Genomic DNA, 27,418 nt, shown 5'->3' on the forward strand with positions numbered 1-27,418 from the left:
GTAACTTAGGATCAAGTTGGTCTTTACATGTGCTATCCTATTTTTTACACATTGTATGAAATGACATGTACGTTTGGCCTATGGGTCAGGACTAATATATATATCATCCAAACACTTACCCTATGTCTATGTCCATCTTGAATGGGGTGTCTGTAAACCAGGATGATCCCATTTTACTTACTACATGCAGTAATTCGGCCAAACAACTCCCCATATGCCCACTCCCATATAACAGTATGACACAACGGAGTAGGACACTAGGGTTATAGTGTGTTTTGTTAGAAAGGTCTCTAGACAAATGATCACCAGGTGTCCCACTAATGTGACCCCAGCGATCAGCTGTATTCGGTGGGAGATCCGTTTCCCGCAGCACCACCACAAGGAAATAGAAGCATTGCATGAAACCAATGTGCGGTCTGTATAACACAGAGATGATGGGTCCTACAGAGGTAGAGATGCTCTTTGTAGCCACCCTCTGCTCTGGTTAAAAGTCCTGATCCTGGTCCAGAGAGGGAAACCCACTCTTCTAGGGCATTAGTCGGTGGTCTAAAGCAGATACTTATTTAACTGTAGTCACATCTGGATTTTTAGGCTTTACATTATTAAAGGGGTTTTCTGGGAGTAAAATCCTCAGGATAGGTCATCCATATCGGATTGTGGGGGTCCCACTGTTTGAAGAAGCCACAGCACTCTGATGAGCTTTGCAGCCTCTTTTTACACCAGTGATATCATGTTCATCAGTCGCATGACGTATGTGCAGCTCAGTCTCATTGAAGTGAATGGGCCTGGGCTGCAATACCAAGCACAGCCGCTATACCAGGGCTCGCCAACCTGCGGCTCTCCAGCTGTTGCAAAACGACAACTTCCAGCATGCCCAGACAGCCTACAGCTATCGGTCTACAGCAGGGCATGGTGGGAATTGCCCCAGGTTGGCCAGCCCTGCGCTATACAACGGACAGAGCTGTGCTTGTGAAAAGGGCGCAGCGCTCATGCTAGCCATGTGTCCCTTCCTCACCCATCTGATATTGACGATTAATCCTGAAGATAGGTCATTAATGGTGTACTCTGAGAAAACCCCTTTAACAACTCCCCTCAGGTTGGAGAAATCATGGTCGATGTAACTGTTTATGAAAGAATAAATGAGCCAGAACAAATTCTTCATTTTCGTTCTGGTGTCTGGCACTTTCCACATAAAAGGTTTATAAAAAAAAAAAAAAACACATTCCATTCCTGCAATTATTAGTGTTGTGTGCTCAAATATCTGGAATATGTCGTACCCATCTTAGATTAAATAAAGCCCTTCTTGAACCTTCACTGAATACGTAATGGGGAAGATTTATCAAAACTGCTGCAAAGGAAAACTGACTTAGTTGCCCATAGCTACCAATCAGATTGATCCTTTCATTTTCCAAAGGATCTCTGGAAAATAAAAGGTGGATTTTGGTTGCTACCTTTGCACCAGCTTTGATAAAACTCCTCCATAATGTCCTTAACATTTTACACAAAAGGAAAACAAAAAGTTCATACAAAAACAACAGTCAGGGATAAAGCCAGTATACAGCCCCTCCTTCATAAAAATATTTCCTTGATACAGTAGAACCTGCAAATGTGTTGGCATTCGATTATTGCAGAGGACAGTGTCTTACTGAAATAGAGAAGTAATATGAGTCTTAACAATACTTTGACCAGGAGCTTAACTTTCAGTACAAGTGCAATGACGCATGAGTTGCTGCAGGCCTCTCCCATAAGCCATTCTTTTTTCTGCACCTTGATCCAACAATCCTAGCAAACAGCACAAAGTAGTGCAATAAAAATACTTCAATATGATGCTCAAAAATAAAAATAAAACAAGATTTAGATTAAAAGGCACATAGAGGAGAAATATTCAAGGCTATCTCCAGGACGTTGCTGCAAAGATTAGGTATGATGGACCATGACCAAGATGGTGAGGAGTCCAGTAATACCAAAGCATGACCCAAACCAGCTTTACCTTCTAAAAGCGTCCTTGTAGCAAAGGGCTACATAGTTTTCTGTGCATACAGGGTATAAGAAACACTGGTGATGTTCATAGTCTGGAGGATATCAAGTGTTCAGCCGTTTATCTGGTCTTGGAACACATTTGGTAATAGCTACTCTCCACAGGGCAGGTGCTAGGAGAAGGCTTAGGGTTGTCACACTGAGGATAAGGAGGTAGACCTGTAAGCACATGAAAGTTTATTCAAATAAGCAAATCTTCAACACCTTAACATGTTAGAAAACGTTCCTCACATTCGATTATTTACTAAAGGCTCAATAAGTGCCCAGTGTCACAGAAGTATGCGAGTTCAGAAAGGGACATTCCACCTTAAAACCACCTTTATTTATCTTAGGGAACAGGAATACCTGCCAAATTTTTCATATGTGCTGCATGATACATGAAGCACAACCCACTTAGCACTTTTCTTTAAGACACTTCATGGTTGTCGTACACGTACACCAGTAATTAGTCCCAAAAATTGTGATTTCTTTCATACAGTCACTGTAGCTTATGACTCCTCTTAAACATGCCCCTTTTTTGCATCTTTTTTAAGGTGGCAATAGAAAGTGTCTAAAACATAGTTACGGTAATTTCAAGCATGTCATGTACTCTACCCGTATGACAAAATTCAGTACAGAATAGAGTACAGTTTGATACCTATATTCTGCAAATTTGATTTGAACTACCTTGATATACTGTTCCTGACATGGGCCGACACATGAAGCAATTATCAGGAATAAACCATTCATTCCCGATAACTGCTTACTTATTACAGGAGGTGAAAGCTGCACTTACAAGCAGCAATCGCTCCTCTGTATGGGTATGTGATCACTCATCCCCATACACATCCATTGTTTCTGAACAGAAGACTGATGTTTAGACAGGACTATCTGCTGCCCAGAACCATGATTTTGATCACCGCATCAATGATGCTTTCAGCGGGTGATCAGAGGCACCATAACACAGGGCAGTTATCGGGAAGGAGCATCCCTTGGAAAACTCATTTCCGATAACTTTCACACTTGCATATTATGGTCAATATTTTACATCAGTATTTGATGTTGGCAATTAGAATTTTTAAATATTTTCAAAAACTTTTTTCTTTTTTTTCAGTTTTTTTGAGCAGGGGGACCTGAACATGCACTCTTTAGATTGCGTCTGCCTTAGGCTACTTTCACACTAGTGTTCAGAGCGGGTCAGTCTGATGTCTGATCAGACGGATCCGCTCCTATAATGCAGACGTTTGTATCCGTTCAGAACGGATCCGTCTGCATTATAGTTTGAAAAAAAAACTAAGTCTGAAAGTAGCCTGAACGGATCCGTCCAGACTTTACATTGAAAGTCAATAGGGCACGGATCCGTTTGAAGATTGAGCCATATTGTGTCATCTTCAAGCGGATCCGTCCCCATTGACTTCCATTGTAAGTCTGGACGGATCCGCTTGCCTCCGCACGGCCAGGCGGACACCCGAACGCTGCAAGCAGCGTTCAGGTGTCCGCTCGCTGAGTGGAGGCTGAACGCTGCCAGACTGATGCATTCTGAGCGGATCCGCCTCCACTCAGAATGCATTAGGGCTGAACGGTTGCGTTCGGGGCCGCTTGTGAGCCCCTTCAAACGGAGCTCACGAGCGGACACCCGAACGCAGGTGTGAAAGTAGCCTTACACTGCAAATAATTATTATTGCAATTAGAGATGAGAGAATTTCAGGTTATGAAATTCGTTCACGCTTCGTGTACTGGTAAAAGGTGAATTGCTTTATGGATTCCGTTACCACGGACCATAACGCAATTCTATGATGGAATGCATAACGGAATGCCTCTAAAGGCTCCGTCACGTTTCTGGAATGCCTCTAAAATGGATCCGTCCCGTTTCCGTTTTGCAGTAGAGGACTCCCCTGCATAACGGAAACAGAACCGATCTGTTTTGCAGCCTATAGACTTCTATTATGACGGAATGAATAACGGAATGCCTCTAAAAGCATTCCGTTATGCATTCCGTCATATAATTGCGTTATGGTCCGTGGTAACGGAATCCATAACACAATTCACCTTTTACCAGTAAACGAAGCATGAACGAATTTCAAAATATGAAATTCGCTCATCTCTAATTGCAATGTATGGTAGATTCGCTATGTGCTTATGGGAGCCCTTCCACCTACAGGCCTCAATAAGAACTACAGTGGTAAAAGGCTGACTTTCTTCAGAGAGACCCAGGCTATTACCATGTGGCTCGGGCTACACTGCGACTTTTTGTAGCGCGACTGATTGATTTTAACTCGAACTACAGCTGCAGACCAAATGAATGCACTCAGTTGACTAAATTCTTGTACAGCGGTCATTCAATAGTTAAAATCAATCAGTCACGCTAAAAAAAAGTCCCAGTGTAGCCCAGGCCTGAAGAAACAGCTTCCCCAATTTCAGTGCGGGGAAGACCTTTGGGCCCTGTGAGTGCAGTGCTTCTGGGGAATGCTGCCTCAGATGCCATCATCACAAACTGACCATGGCATCTCAGGGGTTAAATTAAATTCTGCGACTGGAATTATCCCTGATCGCAGACATTAGTCCTGGGTCTTTGCTGTTTAAAACAGCAGAAGCCCAGCAGCTTGTGAGCAGGCACCATTTTTAAACCTCCATACTTTTGACGTACATGAATGGTGTGTTGCTTAAAGAGGACCTTTCATCAGTTTAGCCCTAGTCTAATTATGGTCTTACCTTATAGGGCGGCCCCCACTGATGCCATGGCACTTTTATTTTTTTTATTCCCCGTTCATCCGCTGTTGGCCCCGTTGATTTCGGCGCCTCATTCTCCCTGGCTAAAAACAGTGCGCTCTGATTGGATGCGCTCACAGCCTGGGCGAAGAGAACCGCTCCCAGCCAAACTGCGAGTCTCCGCCTAGTATAACCGAGTCGGCTCATTATAATATAAGGCGCCGAAATCAACGGGGCCAACACCCGACGAACGAAAAAAAAAGTGCCATGGCATCAGTGGGGGCCGCCCTATAAGGTAAGACCATAATAAACTAGGGCTAAACTGATCCATTTTATCCATATGCAAATTAGCTCTCAAGTGCACCAATGGAGGGCCCAAGCCACTTAATGCACCTTAGCTCCTGCCCTTCCTCAACATTACTGTGCCTGGCCCTTGGTGCACTTGAGATCTAATTTGCATATGGATTAAAAAATTATTTTCTCAAGATTGCAGGATCAGTTCCAGCATCTAAAAGTATAACATAGGTTGGCAGCCCAACCAGGTATTGTGCTAAGTGAAAAGTTAATTTTGTGCTAACAGACTCCATTTAAAGGAATACTCCCAGCCTAACAGACTGTGCATTGCCGTTTTTAAATCTCAACTCCCCCCACAGCCCAGTATGTTCAGCATTTGGTATATCTGATCTGAGCACCCTTATATATTAACGTGGGCACCCACATCCTAAGCTGGCACTCATATTGAGATAATTCTGTTAATATGCTACCCAAATAAACCTTTGACATTATAAGACTCACCTCTCGTGAAATGATCCCCGACCTGCGGGCTCTGCTGCCTAAAACAAATGAGAACTCACTGACTTGAGCCAGCCCTGCAGACACGATCCACTTAATGTACTGACTGCTTTTTGGTAGAATCAAAGACAGTACAAGCACTGCCAAAACAAACTAAAAAGGAAAAAAAAACATATACGGCTATTACAATATGCAAACAAGTGATATTTTCCAGGTACACAATTATGTTCATTTGCTGTGTAGTTGAATATAATCTATTGATCTGTGGGATCAGTCATATTATGCCACCTCCCATGACAGGGTGCTTCTCATTAAAGGGGTTTTCTAGGATTTTACTACCAACACCCAGGGCCCCCGCTGTTTGAGAAGGTACTGACGCTCCTGTGAGTGCCGTGGTCTTCTCTGTGCTTACCGTGCATTGTATAGCAGCTGTCCTTGGTATTGTGCTCAGCCCCATTCACTTCAATGAGGCGGAGTTGCGATACCAAGCACAGCCGCTATACAATGGACAGAGTTTACTGATTCATAAAAAAATATCCCATTTAGCACAACTTTATCCAAGGACCCCCAGACATTAGATGTGTGAATAAATGAGTCAACTTTAAAACCGAAGCATTTGCCCGAATCAACTGCTCGATTCGCTCAGCACTAGTTAGTTGCACCGAGGACATGCCCAATCCACTCTCGAGTCATCCTTACTAATTTTGCTTTCTCTGCCAAACCCTCGCTCTCCTTAATTGACAGGACTAGGTTTCTGCATAGTCATCCTGCCTGGCACTGTCAATCAAGAAAAAGGGAGGGACTGGGAGAGGAGCCAGAATAAAGCAACAGATCGCCAAGTGAGAGATATTACATTCAGCTGAGACAGCCCTACAAAGTATTGGGCATGCTTAACAGTGGATTTTCTGGTGACTCCCCTTAAAAAGCAGGAGAGACCAAATAGAAAATTGTGATTTACCAGTAGACCTTAAGGCAGGTTTAGATGGTCCAATGTACAGCCGATTGTTGAAAAGGAAGCGTTCCTTCCCGACAGTCGGCTGCTCGTTCAGAGAAGAAGACCACTGTATTTACATGCAGCGATCTCCTTCACAGTATGGATAGCTATTGCGATCGCCTGTCACCATACAGAATCATTGTTTCCGGGCAGCAGATCGCTGTTTAGACGGCACAATCTGCTGCCAAGAAACAATAATTGGTGTGCCTGCAAGAACGACAGGATCACCCGATGGCCGAGCATTTCACTCGTTCATCGGTGATCGACTAAACATTTACACGGGCAGCTTGTCAGGAATGAGCTTATGCAGGAACGTTTGTTCCCGATAATCTGCCTGATTATCGGGCAGTGTAAATCCACCTTAGGTCACCCATACATGAACATTCATTTGCAGTCAGCTATCATGCCAGACCCCTCATACACCTGCATGCTATGCCGGGCATACAAGTGTTCTCATTAAGAAGAGGGTGGAACCTACCTATGCATAACGGCATAGGCAGGTTTAGCGTAGGACCTGCCTGAACTGAGACCACCTTGTCGCTTGTAGGTGGGCTTAGATGTGTTTTGATCAAAATGTATTGGCCAAGTGTCTCAGATTTTATCAATAGAGTGAGGGCTTAGTCCATATGTTATGTTTGCTTCTATTATTATAGTGCATTATTTTCTGTGGCTTTATAAATGTAGCCATGCACATCTGCATATTTAGTATCATCTCGTGCAGGATGTTTTGTATCCCCTTTCGTTTTCATGGAAGTTACTGCCAGACTACTTTCACATCAGTTTGTCTCCCCAAGTACAAATGGAATGGGTATTTGAAATACAACTGCCCAATCCTTATCTCCCATAACATCCATAGGGGAGAGTTGAGAGGCCCCCATACACATATCATCATTGGCCAGTTTGGCAGCCATACCTCTTATATGCATGGCCAGCCTTTGAGCAGGAACCAGTCGATTTTAAAGAGCTTTTAGAAACTGATAACTTTTCCTCAAGGTAGATCATCAATATCAGATTGGTGGGGGTCTGACACCCGGCACCCCCACTGATCAGCAGTTTGCAGCTGCCGCCACCAGAGACTAGGGCTGCAGCTATCGATTATTTTATTAATCAAGTATTCTAGCGATTAATCCAATGATTAATCTAGTACTCTAATAAAAAAAAAGCTAATTAAAAGAATGTTTTCTACAAAAACTCATCAGCTCCCCTGCCATCAGTCCCCCCCCCCCAGTGCCATAAGTTCCCCCTCTCTTGTGCCACCAGTTCCTCCTCCAATGCCACCAGCTCCCACTCCACTGCCACCAGCTCCCACTCCACTGCCACAAGCTCCCCCTCCACTGCCACCAGCTCCCCCTCCACTGCCACCAGCTCCCCCTCCACTGCCACCAGTTCCTCCTCCACTGCCACCAGCTCCCCCTCCACTCCCACCAGCTCCCCCTCCACTGCCACCAGCTTCCCCATGTCATCAGTTGCTCCCCCTCCCAGTGCCACCAGCTCCTCCCCCAGTGTTATCAGCTCCCCCCAGTACCACCAGCTGCCCCCACTGCCATCAGTTCCCCCACTCACCCTCCTAGCCATTAATGCCCAGCTGCAGCGCCAGTGAACTAAAATAGTTAGCTTTCCAGTAGGGGCACTGCCAACACTCCACCACTCTTCCATCCTGTTCTTCACGCGCTGTACTGTCGTCCTGACGTCACACATCATCAGGTCATAGTGCACGCTTTTTCGTGCACTGTGTCCTGACGATGTGTGTACGTCAGGATCCAGTGCAGCGCTGTGCGGACAGGTGGGTGACCATGGAGCTAATCAAGTTAATCGATTAACTTGAGTAATCGTTTCAGCCCTACCAGAGACATAACTATGGATGGAGCTGGAAGGAGAAGGCTATGTCTACTGTGTAGTGGCTGAGCAGGAGTGCTCTAGCTCTGCTCACTCACAAGAGGAGATTTGCTAAGCCACTTGAGAGTCTGCAAGTGAAAAAATCTCCTCTGTTGGTTTGCATCAGTGATTCATCTCACAAGTAGAAAGTAGTCTGGCCTAGTGCAGGCGGCTTTGGCTGAGGCTTACTAGAGAACTGGGAGGGCATCTCAGGATAAGCAGCAATGAGGCAAATGAAACTTTGTGAGGGAGGTTGACCTCTGCTGCAAAGACTCTGGGGACAAGCTGAATTTCCAAAGTAGTACAAAGTTTCATTTTCAGCTTAACCACTGTGATCCGAAAAATGAGCAAAAATTTGAATTTGCTATAGAAAAATATGCTGCAATCCACCTATTTTAGGCTCGGTTCACATCGTGTTTTTCCAATCCGTTTAAACGTATACAAAAAACATATACAGTCATGGCCGATCGTGTTGGCACCCCTGAAATTTTTCCAGAAAATGAAGTATTTCTCCCCGAAAATTATTGTAATTATACATGTTTTGCTAGACACATATTTATTTCCTTTGTGTGTATTGGAACAAAAAAAAAAGAAAAAAAAAAGAAAAAAGAAGCCAAAAATGATATAATTTCACGCAAAATTCCAAAAATGGGCCAGACAAAATTATTGGCACTTTTTCGCAATTGGGGGTAAACAACTTTGTTTGAAACCTTGAGATTGTCGATATCCGTTAAACCGATGCCTCAGACTGATGCCATAAATTGGCATCCGTTCACCATATAGTTTTTTTTTTTACTGGACTCTGCAGGATACAAGAACGTGGTGTGCTGCGTTTTTGTTTCCTTTTTGTTTCTTAACGTATACGTCAAACTGAGCCATAAAATGTGATGAGAACCCAGCCTAAGGGTCCATTCACACGACCGTATGTGTTCCGCATCTCATAGAACTTCCGCATCTCACCACTCTCATAGAAAAAGCCTTTTCTTGTCCGCAATTGCGGACAAGAATAGGACATGTTCTATTTTTTTGCGGAACGGAAGTGTGGATCCAGAAGTGCGGATCTGCAACTGCAGACAGCACATTCCGGCCCCATTGCAAATGAATGGGTCCGCACCTGTTCCGCAAAATTGCGGAACGGATGCGGACCCATTTTGCGAACGAGTGAATGGACCCTTATCTGTAGTTGTTGTGTCATACAAGTTAAAGTGTGTTTCCATCTCAAATCATTAGTAAATAAACTGTCCTCTTTTGTCACTGTCGAGAGGCTGGCGCCTCTTCATTACTTTGGCGGATGCACTGCCAGTGCAGGGCTTTATTAAGACCCGTGTCTAAAACCCTGGTCTTAGTAAATGACTCCCAATATTTCCCTTATATGTACAAATTGTTAAATTAAGCAGCAGAGAATTTTAGATTTAAAGATGCAATGGGTATTAAAATGTCTCAATGGCCATTCCTTAGCATAAGCTATAAAAATATGATCAATCAGGAAAATGAGTAGGCTTCAGAGAACTTTAAATTCAGTAATCTTCTATGACTTTACAGTAATCCAGAATAATTCATAATTTGGCTCTTCTGGTCCCACTATTGCCAGCTTAAAGGAATTTTACTGTATATGGTTGACATGATCTGATAATCTTGCGTTATAAAGGGGTATTCCCCATCTGGGACATTTATGGCACATCGATAGGTCCCCCTGCCACCTCTATCTCAAGAATGAGCCCTGAAGTGAATAGAGTGCAAGCTGCGTGCACAGCTTGGTCTCCATTCACTGCTATGGGATTTCTAAAATTAGCTGAGCAAACAGAGACCACACAAATACTGTGGACTTCTGGCAAACTGCTGAAATTAGCGGGCGATGGGCTAGCACATGCACATGACTAGTCTACCATGTAATACAGGAATATCTTGGGCCTGCGGGAGTGTGAGATGCCCTTACAGAGCAGCTATCACAGAGGGGGTCCTGAGTGGGGGATAGTTCTTCATGCAGTGGAAATATGACAGTTTTTCACATAGTGGACGTTCATTCTTGGTGCGGATTGCCAAATCCTACTTAAATGGGTAGGATCAAAAAAATCTCGTCAAAATCCAGACTGAATTTTGAAGCGGATTCCGCGTAGGCTTTTTTCTGCACAGGAAAAGCCCTGTGTAAACTCACCCTAAACAACCGGCTCTCACACATAGGGTAAATCTTACCTTCATTATCACCAATGTCAATGTCAAGGATAGAAGAATTGTGAGCTCATAAATGACAAATGATGGAAATACATGAAGTCCTGTAAAAAATAAATTAAAAAAATATATAAAAATAAACATGAACAAATGACATTTCCAATTTAGAGTATGCCTACATGGGAAGGATGCGCTGCAGATTTAAAACTCATCCACACTATGCAGCACCAAAAAAAAACTGCCCTGAGAATTAGAAATCCACAGCTGCGGAGTTTCACTTTGGATTTTGGATTTCTCTTGAGTGCACGCAGCACCAAAAACACACCCGTAAAACATCCAGATTCTGCTTTTAATCTAAAGAAGTCCATTGGACCTGGACCTTGTAGCTAGGTGCACCTTTTACTCCCCACGTGACTGGTTGTGCTGATTTTCGATGAACAGGGCACGCTACGGCAACCACCTGTTCCTGACATACTATATATATTGTAATGGTAAGTTCATGTATCATTCGGATCGCTTTAAAGGGAACCTGTCACTGGGATTTTGTGTATAGAGCTGAGGACATGGGTTGCTAGATGGCCGCTAGCACATCCGCAATATCCAGTCCCCATAGCTCTGTGTGCTTTTATTGTGTTAAAAAAACCGATTTTATACATATGCAAATTAACATAAGTCATATCTTACTTGTGTGACCAGAGAAGAGTCATATTTTCAAGCTCTGACTCATCTCAGGTTAATTTGCATATGTATCAAATCGGTTTTTATACACAATAAAAGCACACAGAGCTATGGGGACTGGGTATTGCGGATGTGCTAGCGGCCATCTAGCAACCCATGTCCTCAGCTCTATACCCAAAATCCCGGTGACAGGTTCCCTTTAATGATTTACGATTGGATCCAGATGCTGATCAGGGAAGATGCAATCCTTGCTGATCCCTATAAAGGAGTTGAGTTCCTTTTATTGCTTCTGCACTCACAACCAACTCCTGTAAAGGAACTGCAACTCTCCCCCTACCGTGGCCCCAGACTTCTACCCAAAAGTGGAGGCGCCTGGAGCCATTATATAGCCTAGCCATCACTTACATTTTTAATCCTGTGAATAAGACATGTAATATAGTGCCAAAGTACACCACAAATTCATCTTGTCTCACAGTATTGTACATGTTTTCATTTTCAGTGGCCGAGTCTCCATTTAGACCCCAAGAACTGGTTTTAAAGACACAGGGGGAGATTTGTCAAAACTGGTGTAAAAGGAAAACTGCCTTAGTTTACCACCTTTCATTTTTCAGAGCTCCTTTGGAAAATGAAAGGTGGAATCTGATTGGTTGCTATGGGAAACTAAGCCAGTTTACCGCTTTTGATAAATCTCCCCCATAGCACGCATATTCCCATACCATGAACAAAGCTTTCCTAGGGCCAATATAAAGACAAGTAAAATCATCTGATATTTAGAGCAAAAAAGGTCAGACAAGTACGTCATGATGATTTAATAACAGCCTTTGCCACAGAGGTAAGCACTTTTTCTTCTGCCTTAAATAGGCACTAACATTTCAAACAACTTCTTCTCCAAGATCACTTTAGGTGAACCTGAACAAATCTGCAAAAATCACTTCATGTTTTCCATCCTAAAAACGCTTCTGAAATCTCTGCTACTAGGGGTCTCCCTTCTAGCAGTTTTGCTGCCAACTCACAGGCTACTTTTACACTAGCATTTTTTGCGGATCCGTCATGGATCTGCAAAAACGATTCCATTACAATAATAAAACCGCATGCATCGTCGTCATGAACGGATCTGGTTGTATTATGTCTTCTATAGCCATGACGGATCCATCATGAACACCACTGAAAGTCAATGGGGGACGGATCTGTTTTCTATTGTGTCAGAGAAAACAGATCCGTCGCCACTGACTTACATTGTGTGTCTTGCTCCGCACATCGGGGACAGAAAAACAAGCAGCGTTATTCTGTCTGCGATGGGAGCGCAACCAAACGGAACGGAATGCATTTTTGGTGCATTCCGTTTCGTTCAGTTTTGTCCCCATTGACAATGAATGGGGACAAAACTGAAGCGTTTTCTTCCGCTATTGAGATCCTATGGCGGATCTCAATAGCGGAATTGAAAACGCTAATGTGAAAGTAGCCTACGTAGGTAAATCCCATCCTTAGCAGCACAGAGGGGACTGAAGGAAGTGGTTGCATCTTTCTTCACTGGCTAGCTCCAGAGCGCAGTGTGCTTCTCAGCTCAGTGCAGAGGCCCCTTCCCCACCCAGAGCTCAAAGCTTTAACACTGCAGAATACTCAGCATCTCAGACTGCTGTTTTCTGTGTATGGCAGCCACATCTTCCCTCCAGTACATAGTAAGTGCATTTCTTACTCCAGTCATTTATGAAGTACTTGACTGCCTCTGTATGTGTTGGCTTTAGCTTGTTTATTAGTCAGCATCCCTCACTGGACTGGCTCACTCTGCTGTAATCAACGTGTCCTTGTGTTCTGGATCTTTCCCTCAAACTGTCTTCTGTAACCTGCAATTATTTTCCTCTCTCTATGCTGTCGTGATAATTTGTATTCTGAGTCCTAGATCTGTGTGAGTTGAGCATAAACTGTCTCTTATACACCATGTGTGCTGAGGATAGGGACAAGAATCATCATAGGGCTCACTGGTGATTGACTTAGAAGTATGGGAAAGGAAGTCTATTATGTGTAACGGGTGCGGACCTGTTCATTTTCAATGGGGCCAAAAAAGATCCGGAACGCACACAGTGTGCTGTCCGCATCAGCACTTCTGTTCCGCGGCCCTGAACTCCCGGTCTGCGGCTCCGCAAAAAAATAGAACATGTCCTATTCTTGTCCGCAATAGCGGACAAGAATAGGCATTTTCTATTATAGAGCCGGCCATGTGCACATGGCCGGTGTCAGTGTTTTGCAAATCTGCAAGAGGCTACATGCACACGACCAGTGTGTTTTGCGGTCCGCAAATCGCGGATCTGCAAAACACGGATGGTGTCAGTGTGCATTCCGCAATTTGCGGAACGGCACGGACAGCCTTTAATATAACTGCCTATTCTTGTCCGCAAAGCGCAAACAAGAATAGGACAGGTTATATTTTTTTTGCGGACCACTGAACGGAGCAACGGATGCGGACAGCACACGGAGTGCTGTCCGCATCTTTTGCGGCCCCACTGAAGTGAATGGATCCACATCCGAGGCGCCAAAACTGCGACTCGGAGTGGACCAAAACAACGGCCGTGTGCATGAGGCCAAACACTTACGGACGTGTGAATGGACCCTAAAGCAGTATAGCACTGGTAGACGGCCTGTATTAGGACATGCCCCCAGGATTTATTAGGTCTGCCAGATACAGGAGCAGCAAGAAGTCAATATAGGGGTATAGATCCTCACATTGTCCTCAGCAAAAGCAGAAGTTAATTTGTGAGAAGCTCTAAAACTCAGTTATCCTTTAATTAAGTTCAATTTGGCAATGCTTACCTATAGAAGCAAAGAAAATAATAGCCAGGAAATCTCGTATAGGCTCAATGCACGACATAATTTCCTCAGTAACCATGTGTCCTTGAGAAGAAATGAGAGCGCCAGCTAGGAAACAGCCCAATTCCATGGACACATCCAGTAGTTCTGTTAGCTGCCAGGAAAATAACATAAATCTACTACAGTAATTAACTGTTTAGAGCCTTCATTAGAACAGGTCATACATTAAAATGTACAGGATATAATTACACACGCAAAGCAAACGTACATCTGCCAACAGAGTTATGAGCAGAGAGTCCACGTTCTATAGTAAAAAGATGTCAGGAAAGTTTTAGCGAGAGCTGCAAGACACAATAACTGATCTGTTCACTGTAATTTATTCAGCGGCAGCTGGAAGAAGTGTAAAGTAGCGTGCGCACGTTACCCTCGTACTGCGCTAATGGAGGTCACAGCGTGGGAAGCTTTCAACACAGAATTTCCATCACGAATACATTCTGAAATATGAAGACGTATTCATCCCGCTCATACAAAGAAATCATTATGCTGCATACACACCAGGCTGCCAATGGACATAACTGATCTATTCCACAAGTTAACAATCGATAAAGCCACTTACAGAACGTACAGTGAATAAAATATTACCGTCAGCATGAGAAAAACGAAAGCAGAGATTCCCATGACTAGAATTTCTTTATTGCCTTTGCTTTCATTATGTAGTTTTCGATAATATGGCCCGATGAGATAGGTCTTCATAACAAGACAGATGAGAAAGACCGCAACCAGAGAGAAGACAATTTGGCCGATCAGCGCCAATATCCGGAAAATCTCCAAGACAACACTAGAGGGAAAATCGGTTACAAATGTCAGAAATCAGAAAATGTGAAAGCCAAAGACCTCAATACAGAAAAGTAGAGTGAAATGGCTTTCATCCAGGATTAAAGGGATTTCAGAGGGAAACGGCCTTCTCATAGCTTAGCCAAGGCCATGTGATGTCACACTCAGTCACATGGCTTAGGCACGGCTCAGCTGATACCAAGCACAGCCGCTATACAATGTACGGTGCTGTGCTTGGGGAGAAGGCCACGGCGCTACTGCAAGTACCGTTGCCTTCTCAAACAGCTGATCGGAAGTGGTCAAAAAGTGTCAGACCCCCACCTATCCAGAGGATAGGTCATCAGTAGAAAAGTCTTGGAAAACCATTTTAATGGGACCTGCCCAATGTTATACCAGCTTATGCTATAGTCACACTGCTCTCAAACGGCTCAGTTTGGAGCGTCCGCCACTACTGCCTTACTGGACAGGTAAGTGCTGGGCTTCCCAATTTGAAAAATTAGGTCGCCTAAAAGTAGACCCCACTAGTTTTGCATATCTCCTAAATAAAAGATGTATTAACGAAGTCCTGTTTAAATTAACCATGTCATACACTAAATGGAAATGCTTAATAAACCATTATTACTTTCATTTGTAGTCCAAGTCATAAAGAAGGTAAAGGCTATGGACATCTATGGGGCATTTATTATTGCACCTGTTTCATACAGGCCGTGCCGCCCCCATCGCCCCCTGACAAAGCAGTGCAAAACGTGCGTAGGAGAGCGGGGACTTAAAATGCTGATAAGCAATTTGGTATCTACTTATTTTGCTCTTTTTGGTTCTTACCCTATCATTTTGCCTAGTATTGAGGGCCTCCACTGCGAGTGTATGTATTTGGGGATTAAAACGGGTTTTCCGGGATTTTCCTATTGATGGGTTAGGGTTATATACTACAAGGCCTGGACAGCCACTGAAATTATAATATTACCTGGAGTAAGTGTTTCCTCCAGCTTGAATGAGAGTCGGCATAGCAGCTATGAAAAGACTAAGCTGGACATCCTGCATCACAAGCATACCCAGCAGCACACTACTATAATCAATGTCTCCTGCACAAACAAGGAGAACGCAGGTTAATGTTCAGCGCAAAAAAATCTAATTTATTACAAATACACCATAAACACAATTTTTAGAAAAAGCCCGGTAGATATAGCAGAGTCTTACGTCTGCGGTTGGATTTATGTTGCGGCCAATGCATCTGCATGATCTAGCTGAATAATATTTCATTTGTGAAACCATTATTCACTTTAATATCCAGTTCCTATTAATACTGGATAGGAAGCAATGTTATTACAACCTAAGGACATAACTGAAATATTGCTCTTCTCCTCTGAGATTTGCCATTTGCTTTCATTTATTTGAATAAAAAAATGTAGCAGCATCTGGAAAGTGAGATGCTAACACCATGCCATTAGACTGCATAGAAATCAATGTAGTTTTACTCCGTTGCACAGTTGTGTTCATTTCCAATGCAAAGCATTAGGCCCGTCAGTCATGAGAGAAGACACAATGGAGCCTGAAGAAGTAGAAGTGGATTTCTTCACTCTTCAATATGCCCATGTCATCCGACAAATACATTAGGCTAAGAAATGAACCATGTTGCATTCATTACTTGAAGAAATGTATATCGGGCTCTTTACTGTACATTTAAAATGTGAAACGCATATTAAAGGGGTCTGAGAAGGAGAACATAAAGTGGAGCTGTAAATGGTCTAATACAACAACTTAGGCAGCGTGCAGAATCTCCTTAGAGACCAGTTCTGTAAGGAGACTTACTGGAAGTACGCCATGGTAGGGAGACTTAATGGCAATGATCCATAGGAAATGAATATGCAAAGAGGCATCTCCCAAAAAAAACACCTATTAGAAGTGGCTCCCTTTGAGTCAAGATCTGACTTTCCAACAAGCCTTGGGATTTGACAAGGAAATATATCAAAGCCAGCTATCCATTTCCCATAGTGCATTGCCAATCAGTCTCCATACCATGGAGTACTTCCGGTAAGTCTAAAGGACTCGTCTCTAAGAAGATTCAGCCCCCTGCTTAAGACACTTCCAAGGCATAGTCAGCCAGAATCCTACTCTGTACTGATGAGGGACAAGCACCCTGAAACAGCCATCTATGGATCGATATCAGGTTTAGCTATATACCCTCATCGATTGACTCATATGGAGCCACTTGTGCTGGCAAGATGGTTCTCTTTCTTGGGAGATGCCTCTTTGCTAATACAACAAAATAAAAAGTACTTACCTCTTTAACCCTTCGCCGATCCAGTACAGATGCTCCCGCAGCCCCCTGCAGTCCTCTATTTACAGGCTAACAGAGGTGATGTTCCATACTGGCATTTGACAACTGCAGCCAATTTGAGGCCTCAGCAGTCACATGCTGTACTAATGACATTATTCCCGATGACACAAGTAACTTGCTCCTTTCTTCACTTTTTTAAATTATGGCCCAACCCCTTCAATACTTATCAGTATTTAAAGTGTAAGTCCCCTTACAGGCAATCCATGTGGACCTCTCACCGGCTCTTCTTACATTCATAGCCATAACTTATTTTGCCATCATGCTATTTTGCCATACACACAAGTAAGATTTTAGTTTATATTAACTATATACACTGCCTGTCCAAAAAATAAGTCGCCACCAAAAAAAAGCCTTTAGCTTTGATTACGGCACGCATTCACTGTTGCATTGTTTCGATAAGCTTCTGCAATGTCACAAGATTTATTTCCATCCAGTGTTGCATTCATTTTTCACCAAGATCTTGCATTGATGATGGTAGACTCTGACTGCTGCGCAAAGCCTTCTCCAGCACATCCCAAATATTCTCAATGGGGTTAAGGTCTGGACTCTGTGGTGGCCAATCCATGAGTGAAAATGATGTCTCATGCTTCCTGAACCACTCTTTCACAATTTGAGGCCGATGAATCCTGGCATTGTCATCTTGGAATATGCCCATGCCATCAGGGAACAAATCCATTGATAGAATAACCTGGTCATTCAGTATGTTCAGGTAGTCAGCTAACCTCATTCTTGGAGTACATACTGTTGCTGAACCTAGACCTGACCAACTGCAGCAACCCCAGATCATAGCACTGCCCCCACAGGCTGGTACAGTAGGCACTAGGCATGATGGGTGCATCACTTCATCTGCCTCTCTTCTTACCCTGATGCGCCCATCACTCTGGAACACGGTAAATCTGGACTCAGACCACATGACCTTCTTCCATTGCTCCAGAGTCCAATCTTTATGCTCCTTAGCAAATTGAATCCTTTTTTTTCTGGTTTGCCTCACTGATTAGTGGTTTTCTTACGGCTACACAGCTGTTCAGTCCCAACCCCTTGAGTTCCCTTCGCATTGTGCGTGTGGAAATGCTCTTACTTTCACTATTAAACATAGCCCTGAGTTCTACTGTTGTTTTTCTTCGATTTGATTTCAAACGTTTAAGTGATCGCCAATCACGATTATTCTGGATTTTTTCACATTTCTTCCTCGAATACAATGGGTCCCCACTATCCTTCTAGTTTTTAATAATGCGTTGGACAGTTCTTAACCCAATTTTAGTAGTTTCTGCAATCTCCTTAGATGTTTTCTCTGCTTGATGCATGCCAATGATTTGACCCTTCTCAAACAGCTTTTCCACGACCACAAGATCTGTCTTTCGACATTGTTCTTTAAGAAATGAGAAGCAACTCATTGCACCAGTTGGGGTTAAATAACTTGTTGCCAGCTGAAAGATAATCGCCCATGCAGTAATTATCCAATAGGAGGCTCATAACTATTTGCTTAGGTAAATCCAGGTGGCGACATTTTTTGGACAGGCAGCGTATTATAGGTTAATGAAGGGAACAAAATTGTGCCACTTTTATTTACGCTGTTTACCAATCACCATAAATGACATGTTCACTATAATAAATGTTTTGTGATATTTAATATTAATTATGTTACAAAAACGCATTTATGGTTTTTGCTGCATTATTTTTTTTTTTGTAACATTAACCCTGCGTAAAAATGCCATAACCGTTACTAAAAAGCTTTTCTACAGGTCTCTATTAGGAATTGAGCCCCAGACCTTCTGCATAACCGGCATCAGGTTTACCGATACACTATGGAACCACATTGCTAGAAGGATGGAATTTTTTGTGCCTAAAAGCTGTAATAACATTTATTTAATATACCAATGAGAAAGAAAAGGGTAATACTATTACTAGGAGGTTTGTAGGCACAGAAAATCCTCTTTGTAACAATACTGTTCTAGTGTTGCTTGTTATATGGAGGTCTGGGCTTCAATTCCAAAGAGAGACAAGTAAAAGGTTCTTTAGTGAAGGTTATAAATTAAACATTCTAGCCTTTATTTTACCATAAAAGAAAAGCTAAAAAGTAAAAGGGACGTGAACAATGAGGCCAACGATTCTCTGGGCACCTGACTGCAGTACCACCAGTACTTGCCTGATGGTGGCGCTGCACACAGATAATTCTGTGGCCAATCCAACTAAGAACTTGCAGGGAAATATGCAACACAAATGTGTGGATTTAACCATCTGGTCACCGAAACTAAAATAGGTAGTATTCTCACATTGACAATCCCCTGCTGCTCCTGTGCTGAAACTTCCCTGGTCTCCACCAGTTACTGTTCACCTGGCTCCAGCGCAGAGGTGTCCACGCATGAGACATGAACATGTCGACATGCCACAAGTGGGGGACTAGGGAAGTATTTGGCATGTGGAGCAGCAAAAGATTGATAATGTGCGATTTTATACAATTTGCTGCAGATCCACAGGTAATCATAGATTTTATTTCAAAATTTAGACTTCCCCATTGAAGTCAATGGCAAAAATCTGCAATAAACCCAGAAATAATATGTGAGCACATGTCCATTTCTGAAGGGAATAACTATGCAGCATGCAGATGAGATTTGTAAAATCGCAGCCACTGGACTGCTATTGTATTTCACTGCAGGTTTAAGGCTACTTTCACACTAGCGTTCAGAGCGGGTCCGTCTGATGTCTGATCAGACGGATCCGCTCCTATAATGCAGACGTTTGTATCCGTTCAGAACAGATCCGTCTGCATTATAGTTTAAAAACAATTCTAAGTGTGAAAGTAGCCTGAGCGGATCCGTCCAGACTTTACATTGAAAGTCAATAGGGGACGGATCCGTTTGAAGATTGAGCCATATGGTGTCATCTTCAAACGGATCCGTCCCCATTGACTTACATTGTAAGTCTGGACGGATCCGTTTGCCTCCGCACGGCCAGGCGGACACCCGAACGTTGCAAGCAGCGTTCAGGTGTCCGCTCGCGGAGCGGAGGCTGAACGCTGCCAGACTGATGCATTCTGAGCGGATCCGCGTCCACTCAGAATGCATTAGGGCTGGACGGATGCGTTCGGGGCCGCTTGTGAGCCCCTTCAAACGGAGCTCACGAGTGGACACCCGAACGCAGGTGTGAAAGTAGCCTTACCTGTGCAAATCCGCTGAAATTCCATCCTGTGTGGGCATACCCTAAATGTCATTTTTAGAACCTAATGGGCAGAAGCGCTATGTCTGTTCTGAACTGCTCTTCTTGGGGATATGAGTAAGCGGCGTACAGACTCATAAGAGTTTCTGTAAGGCTATACCCTCTGAAACAGCCAAACAGGTGATCCATACGTAGGGGCACAGTGTTCAGTTGAGTGCTTCTGCCCCTTCATTTCAGTGCTGTGGTGATATCATGACAACTTTTTGTTGTTGTTTGGATTGCTCTCCGTCAGTGAGCAGGTCTCTCCATGTAAGCAAAGCACCAAATTATTTAGTCTGCTTGATGCCTATCAACCACCAGTGTCCAACTGAGATTTTAGGCTGCATGTAATCTTTTAAATGACAGGACATAATGGGCATTTATAAAAGATAACTCCTAATATTTGAAGGAAATCTGTCAGCAGTTTTGACCATGCTAAACTGCCAACAGCACTAGGTAGGGGCTAGAAAGATTTGTGGCGTCAATAGCAGGAGTAGTGAGAATATCTAGTTTTATTCTGCCAGATTCATCTAATGTAGAGCAGTGTAATGTGTAGTGAGGCCCAGCCCATCACCTTCCTAGGCAACTCTGCAAAGGGAGGTAACCAGTCCAACTCATATTCTAGGACAGGTTGCTGGCAGCCATTCCTGGAGGACGAGCTACTGTGTAGTGCTCTCTGAGCTTGTACTCCGAGTGACAGGTGGTTGGATTCTACAGCTGTCACTGAGAACGGGGGGGACGGGGGACTGTGACGTGGATCAGTGCAGAGAGCAATTCACAGTGAAGCTCTGGCATAAGTTCATATTCACACCACTCTTGATAAAATCTCCACAAAAGGTATGTTTGCATTGCTCTCCCTGGCAGCTACCAAGTGCTATCAGTAGTTTAGCATGGTCAAAACTGCTGACAGAATCCCTTTAAGAGAACCAGAAAAAAAAATAAGAATTTGATAGTTGTGTGTAGTTTATAAGGCAAAAGTAAAGTTTATTTAGTTACCATCTTTATCTCCTCGAGAGCTGCCTACAAGGAACCTGGATACCAAGGGGGTGCTAGACAAGGATAAGCATGTTGAAATGAAGACACTCTGCGCAGGTCTGATTTGCAGGAAATGCCCCCACAGTAAACCAAATGCAATCATTAAAACAGTCATGAAACATGGTCCTTGCACTGCAATTTTCCATACCTATAGGGTAAAAATAAATAAATGTTTAATCTATCATACAACAATACAGTCAACAGTAGTAGCCCTGAAAACAGTACATTTATTTTAGTGTTTACAACTATTTTTTTTATCCTACCGCTTGGGGTTACAGCTCCTATGTAGACCCATGTGTCCTCATGGTAACACCCTATAAACAACCCCTATGTAGTCTGGTCCTGCAATCAGATTATCTTCAATCTATTGTGTACTAATTGTTAGCCCTGGGGCTTGGATAGAAAGCAATTTGGCTGCAATATCAAACCACATAGTTATTACTTGTCTGTTAACATAGTAGCACAAAACAGTACAATCTTTTTAATGAAGATTATTTGCTAAATTGCTTAGTTTTTTCATTTTAGATGCAACAGTAAAATAAAAAAAAATGCTGAAGGTTGATACAGTCATGAATTATGACCTATTGCAGTAATGTACACATTTTCAGTAAATCCTACAGTAGGATTCGGGAAAAAAAATAAAAATGCTAAATTGTACCGGAATCTGCCACTAGACATAAGGAAAGATCAAAGTGTTCTTGGCCGTAATGAAATGTAGTTTGCAGCAGCCATACACAATATTAGATCACTCCTGCTACGGTAAATTCAGCTTTGGGACTGGCCACGTGAGACCGTACATGCCACTTTCATGCTGGGTCCCACCGACCACATGCTGAACATAGGAGGTCTGTTGTTACACGTGATAGGAAAGTGCATGGAGCCAAGCAGGTCCAAAACAAACGGTCTATCCCTTGATTAGGCCAAATATAGCCCCCTCCCCTGAACACTGAGTGGTATAAATCTAAGTTCCTAGGTCTTCCCAAATGCAACATCTTTCAAGTGCAACCCTTTAAGTGCACATAATGAATTATACCAGAATTGAACCAAAAGGTATTCACAGACATAGTTAATGCAAACAATGCTTCAATCTTTCTTCTTTCTCTTCCCACTTTTCCAAAACCTCCTGAAATACTCCCACATCCGTTCACCCAGCAAGGAACTATTCATCTCTCCCTCTATCTTAGCTTCTCATCTGACCGCTTGCACAAACCTGTTTGGCAACGTAAAACACTTCCTTCCCAAACACACACAGATACCTCCTGCCCTCTCTTATTCTCATCTATTAACACTTTCTCTGCTTCTCCTTATTGCTGGTGATATCTCTCCAAATCCAGGCCCCCCTCAGCAAATCCCCACTATCACCTCCATGTCCCACTACAAATCTCCTTCAACAAATTTCTGCAACCCATTAAACCTCTTACCCCTGCTCCTTTGGTTACTCTTGCAGGAGCATTATGGAATGACCGCTCTGTTTGTAACAAACTGTCCTACATTTATGATCTTTTCATCTCTCGAAAACTTTCCTTTCTGGGTCTCACAGAATCATGGCTGACGCCCTCTGACACCTTCTCCCCTGCTGCACGCTCATATAGTGGATTTCATTTCAGTCACACACCCCCACCCCGGCTGCAAACATGGTGGAGGAGTTGGTCTTTTCCTATCAGACACCTGCTCCAACAGCCCAAGTCCACTGCCACCCTTCATTACGCCCACTTCATTTAAAGTACAGTCTGTTCGCATCTAATCTCCCTCCAACCTCCAAGTAGCTGTCATTTACCGAGCCCCCCACCCGACCACCATCTTTCTTGACCACTTTAACGCCTGCCTCCTACACTTTCTTTCTGTTGACATCCCCACTATTATCATGGGTGACTTCAACATCCCTATTGACATCTGCTACTCAGCCACCTCTGAACTCCTATTACTCTCTTCCTCCTTCGGCCTCTCACAGTGGTCTTCCGCTCCCACCCACAGAGATGGTCACACTCTGGATCTTATCTTTACCCGTCTCTGCTCCCTATCTATCCTTTCTAATTCGCCTCTTCCCCCTATCCGACCACAACCTACTCAACTTCTCTTCATTGGTCTCTTCTGCTGCTCCCCTAGTCCACACACTAGCACACCACTGCAGGAACCTTAAACATCTCGGCTTTCGCTTGCTTTCTGACTCTCTTCTGCCACTCTCTACTATTTGTTCCCTCCAAGACCCAGATACTGCCACCACCCTATATAAACACCACAATAAGTACAGCTCTGGACTCAGTTGCCCCCCTCACACACAACAAAACCCGAAAAATCAACAGACAACCCTGGCACACCAACCTGACCAAAAAACTCAGACAAACTTCCAGGGCTGCTGAGCGGCCATGGAAGAAATCCCATTCTAAAGATCAATTCACTGCATACAAGCAATCCCTCCTCATATTCAAATCCTCATTTGCTGATGCAAAACAGGCCTACTTCTCATCTCTCATATCTTCCCGGGCCCACAGCCCTAAACAACTTTTTAACACTTTTAACTCCCTTCTCAGTCCCCCAGCGCCCCCACCCTCTCCTCTCATCTCAGCTGAGGACCTTGCCGCATACTTTAAACAAAAGATAGTCAACATCAGAGAAAGCTTCAGTACACAGTCCCCACAGACCCACTACACAACTGCTCAGTCCTCTTCTCCCAAAACCCACTTCTCCACCATTACAGAAGACTCTCCACTCTACTCTCTATATCACATCTCACCACCTGTGCACTTGACCCAATCCCATCCCACCTCATCCCTAACCTCACCACAGTGTTTATCCCAGCCCTAACTCATCTCTCCAACCTATCACTAACCTTTGGTGTCTTCCCCTCTGGTTTTAAACATGCTACCATTACACCCATACGCAAAAAGCCCACACTTGACCCATCTTCTTTGTCCAGTTATCGCCCCATATCACTTCTTCCGTATGCCTCAAAGCTACTTGAACAACATGTCCATTCTGAACTGTCCTCTCACCTCTCCTTCTGCTCCCTCTTTGACCAGCTACAATCTGGCTTCTGACCCCACCACTCGATTGACACTGCCCTTACCAAAGTCACCAATGACCTATTAACAGCCAAAACCAAAAAACATTACTCTGTCCTCCTTCTCCTTGACCTGTCCTCTGCCTTTGACACTGCCGACCACTCCCTTCTGTTGCAAACGCTCTCATCTCTTGGCATCACTGACCTGGCCCTCTATTGGATCACATCATACCTCACAGACCGGACGTTTAGCGTCTCCCACTCTCACACCACCTCCTCGTCTCATTCCCTCTCTGTTGGTGTCCTGCAAGGCTCTGTCCTAGGACCCCTGCTCTTCTCTATCTACACTTTCGGCCTGGGACATCTCATAGAGTCCCATGGCTTTCAGTATCACTCTTATGCTGACGACACACAAATCTACCTCTCTGGTCCAGACATCACCACCTTAATATCCAGAATCCCACAATGCCTATCTTCCATATCCTCCTCCTTCTCATCTCACTTTCTAAAACTCAACATGGATGAAAAAGAATTCATCATCTTTCCCCCATCTTGCTCAACTTCCCCAACAGACCTATCTATCACAATCAATGGCTGCACACTCTCTCCGGTCAACCAAGTCTGCTGCCTTGGAGTGACCTTGGATTCTGCCCTCTCCTTCCGACCGCACACCCAAGCCCTTTCCACCACCTGCCGTCTCCAACTCAAAAATATCTCCGGCATCCACGCTTTCCTCAACTTTGAATCTGCGAAAATGCTTGTACATGCCCTCATCATCTCCCGTCTAGACTACTGCAACATTCTCCTCTGTGGCCTTCCATCTAGCACTCTCACACCCCTCCAATCTATCCTCCACTCTGCTGCCCGACTAATCCACCACTCACCCTGTTACTCCTCTGCCTCTCCCCTCTGTTAATCCCTTCACTGACTCCCCATTGCCCAGCGAATTCAGTTCAAAATACTAACAAATACATACAAGGCCGTCCACAACCTGTCCCCTCCCTACATCTCTGAGCTACTTTCCCGATACATCCCCACACGCAATCTCCGATCCTCACAAGACCTCCTTCTCTCTTCTCCTCTTATCACCTCTTCCCACAATCGCCTCCAAGATTTCTCCCATGCATCCCCCATACTCTGGAACTCGCTACCCCAACATATTAGACTCTCACCTACAGTGGAATCCTTCAAAAGAAACCTAAAAAACCCACCTCTTCATACAAGCCTACAACCAGTGACCCTGCTGCCTCTATACCACCATGACCAGCTTCACCCTCACCTACTGTGTCCTTCTCCTATACCATGTAGATTGTAAGCCCTCATGGGCAGGGCCCTCTCTCCTTCTGTACCAGTCTGTAACTTGTCTTATGATTAATGCAATTGTCTGTATTATTTATGTGCACCCCTTTTCATATGTACAGCGCCATGGACTGAATGGCACTTTAATAATAATAATAATAATTAATAAATAATAATCGTACAGATAAATTTAGTCCTGCAGTAACTACCATTTTTTTCTAATTATCCAATAAGAAGAAGACACCAACCTTTTGCAATTTTTCTGGAGAAAATTCCAATCCAACAAGAAAAAGTGTGAAGAAGACGCCAAACTCTCCTAGAGTTTCCACCTGGACAATAGACTTAATGAGAGAAAAGAAAATGTGAGTTCACAGCTTTACCACACACTATTATTCCAAATTATTATTATATTATTATTTTAATATCTTTTGTTCAGTTTACCAGTGTACTCTATATGGAAAGGATATCCTAGAGCAGGCAGATTACCCTGCAGGCACAATTTTGTTACAGCTTACGGCACAAGTACTGTTGGTTTAGTAGGCATTCTTAAAGGGGTTCTCCCGGAAAAAAAAAAAAACATATTATAAATAAACTCCTGAATGCCTTTATTTATGTATTTTCTAGGGGACAATCAGTGAAGGTGTTAAAATGGCCGCTGTCAGATTCCTGGATATGGAATCCGTGCTCCTGATGACACTGCAGGACGGCCTGTGTGAGGATGCCCTTTGCCGGCACCTTCTCTGCCTGTGTGAGCACTGTGAAGCATGAAATGATGTGCAGATGACAGCAGAGATAAGCTCTTACCTGTCTGTCTGCCTCACCCCAAACACACCAGGTGAAGTGTTTTCTAATGACACCCCTCCCCACAGCAGCATGCGTCTGATCCACATTCCTACACTTCAGCCTGTGAGTAGGAGGTGAGCTCCGAAGCACATGGACACACTTATCTCAGCTGTCATCTGCACATAGTACTGTGCTTCACAGTGCTGATGCAGGTAGAGATCAAAGTTTACATTGGGCTCCTTCTCTGTGCTCTGAATTATCACGCAGTGCCATTAGGAGGACGGATTCCATGTCCAGGAATTTGACAGCGACCATTTTAACTCCTTCACTGATTCACTGAATGAGTGATTATAAATAATTAAAGGCATTCAGGAGTTTCTAAGAGTTTTTTTTAGAATTTTACAGTGCACGCCTTGTTTACTTTCTTCCCAAAATGGGCACGATCATATTCATCACTGCAGCCCGTAACTGGCTTCAGTGATGATGTGTTTTCTGCAGATATGTCACCGCTGAACCCAGTCATTGGCTGCAGTGGAGCTGATGATCATGTCCCTGCCAGGAAGGAGGTAAACAAGCCACGGACCAGAAGATAGACACACAGGAGCCGAGCTACAGACAGCAGGCAAGTGTGAATCTTTCCATAGTGGAGGCTGGCTGAACAGTTATCCATTTATGGACAATCCTTTTATGACAATGACTGAATATAGCAGTTACATTTCTTTACCCTTATTTAGACTTGCACATTATTCTCTGCATTTCTAGGACATACATAAGGAGCTTTTTTGAGGACAAATTCATAGGTTTAGTAAAATTTATCACTGTATAACAGTGTTGTCCAGTTATTAAATGCATAGTACACTGCATATTTACTTACAAGAATTTAGAGAATTTCAGA

At 43.7% G+C, this 27,418-nt stretch overlaps 1 protein-coding gene across 1 annotated transcript in view; it reads right to left on the reverse strand.

Moving 5' to 3' along the window:
• Positions 1 to 1,167: 1,167 nt before the first annotated feature.
• The window catches only part of TMCO3 (transmembrane and coiled-coil domains 3), a 41,138-nt gene continuing 14,887 nt past the window's right edge, over positions 1,168 to 27,418 (reverse strand). The window contains exons 6-13 of the mRNA XM_040425173.1: positions 25,989 to 26,081; positions 21,402 to 21,588; positions 15,837 to 15,954; positions 14,681 to 14,876; positions 14,042 to 14,192; positions 10,580 to 10,659; positions 5,521 to 5,670; positions 1,168 to 2,196 (exon numbers count right to left, since the gene is read on the reverse strand). Of these exons, the coding sequence (XP_040281107.1) occupies positions 2,083 to 2,196; positions 5,521 to 5,670; positions 10,580 to 10,659; positions 14,042 to 14,192; positions 14,681 to 14,876; positions 15,837 to 15,954; positions 21,402 to 21,588; positions 25,989 to 26,081 (1,089 nt within the window). The 3' untranslated portion in view covers positions 1,168 to 2,082. The remainder of the gene's footprint in view (positions 2,197 to 5,520; positions 5,671 to 10,579; positions 10,660 to 14,041; positions 14,193 to 14,680; positions 14,877 to 15,836; positions 15,955 to 21,401; positions 21,589 to 25,988; positions 26,082 to 27,418) is intronic.

This window comes from Bufo bufo, chromosome 3, assembly GCF_905171765.1.
Source record: "Bufo bufo chromosome 3, aBufBuf1.1, whole genome shotgun sequence".
Taxonomy (NCBI): domain Eukaryota; kingdom Metazoa; phylum Chordata; class Amphibia; order Anura; family Bufonidae; genus Bufo; species Bufo bufo.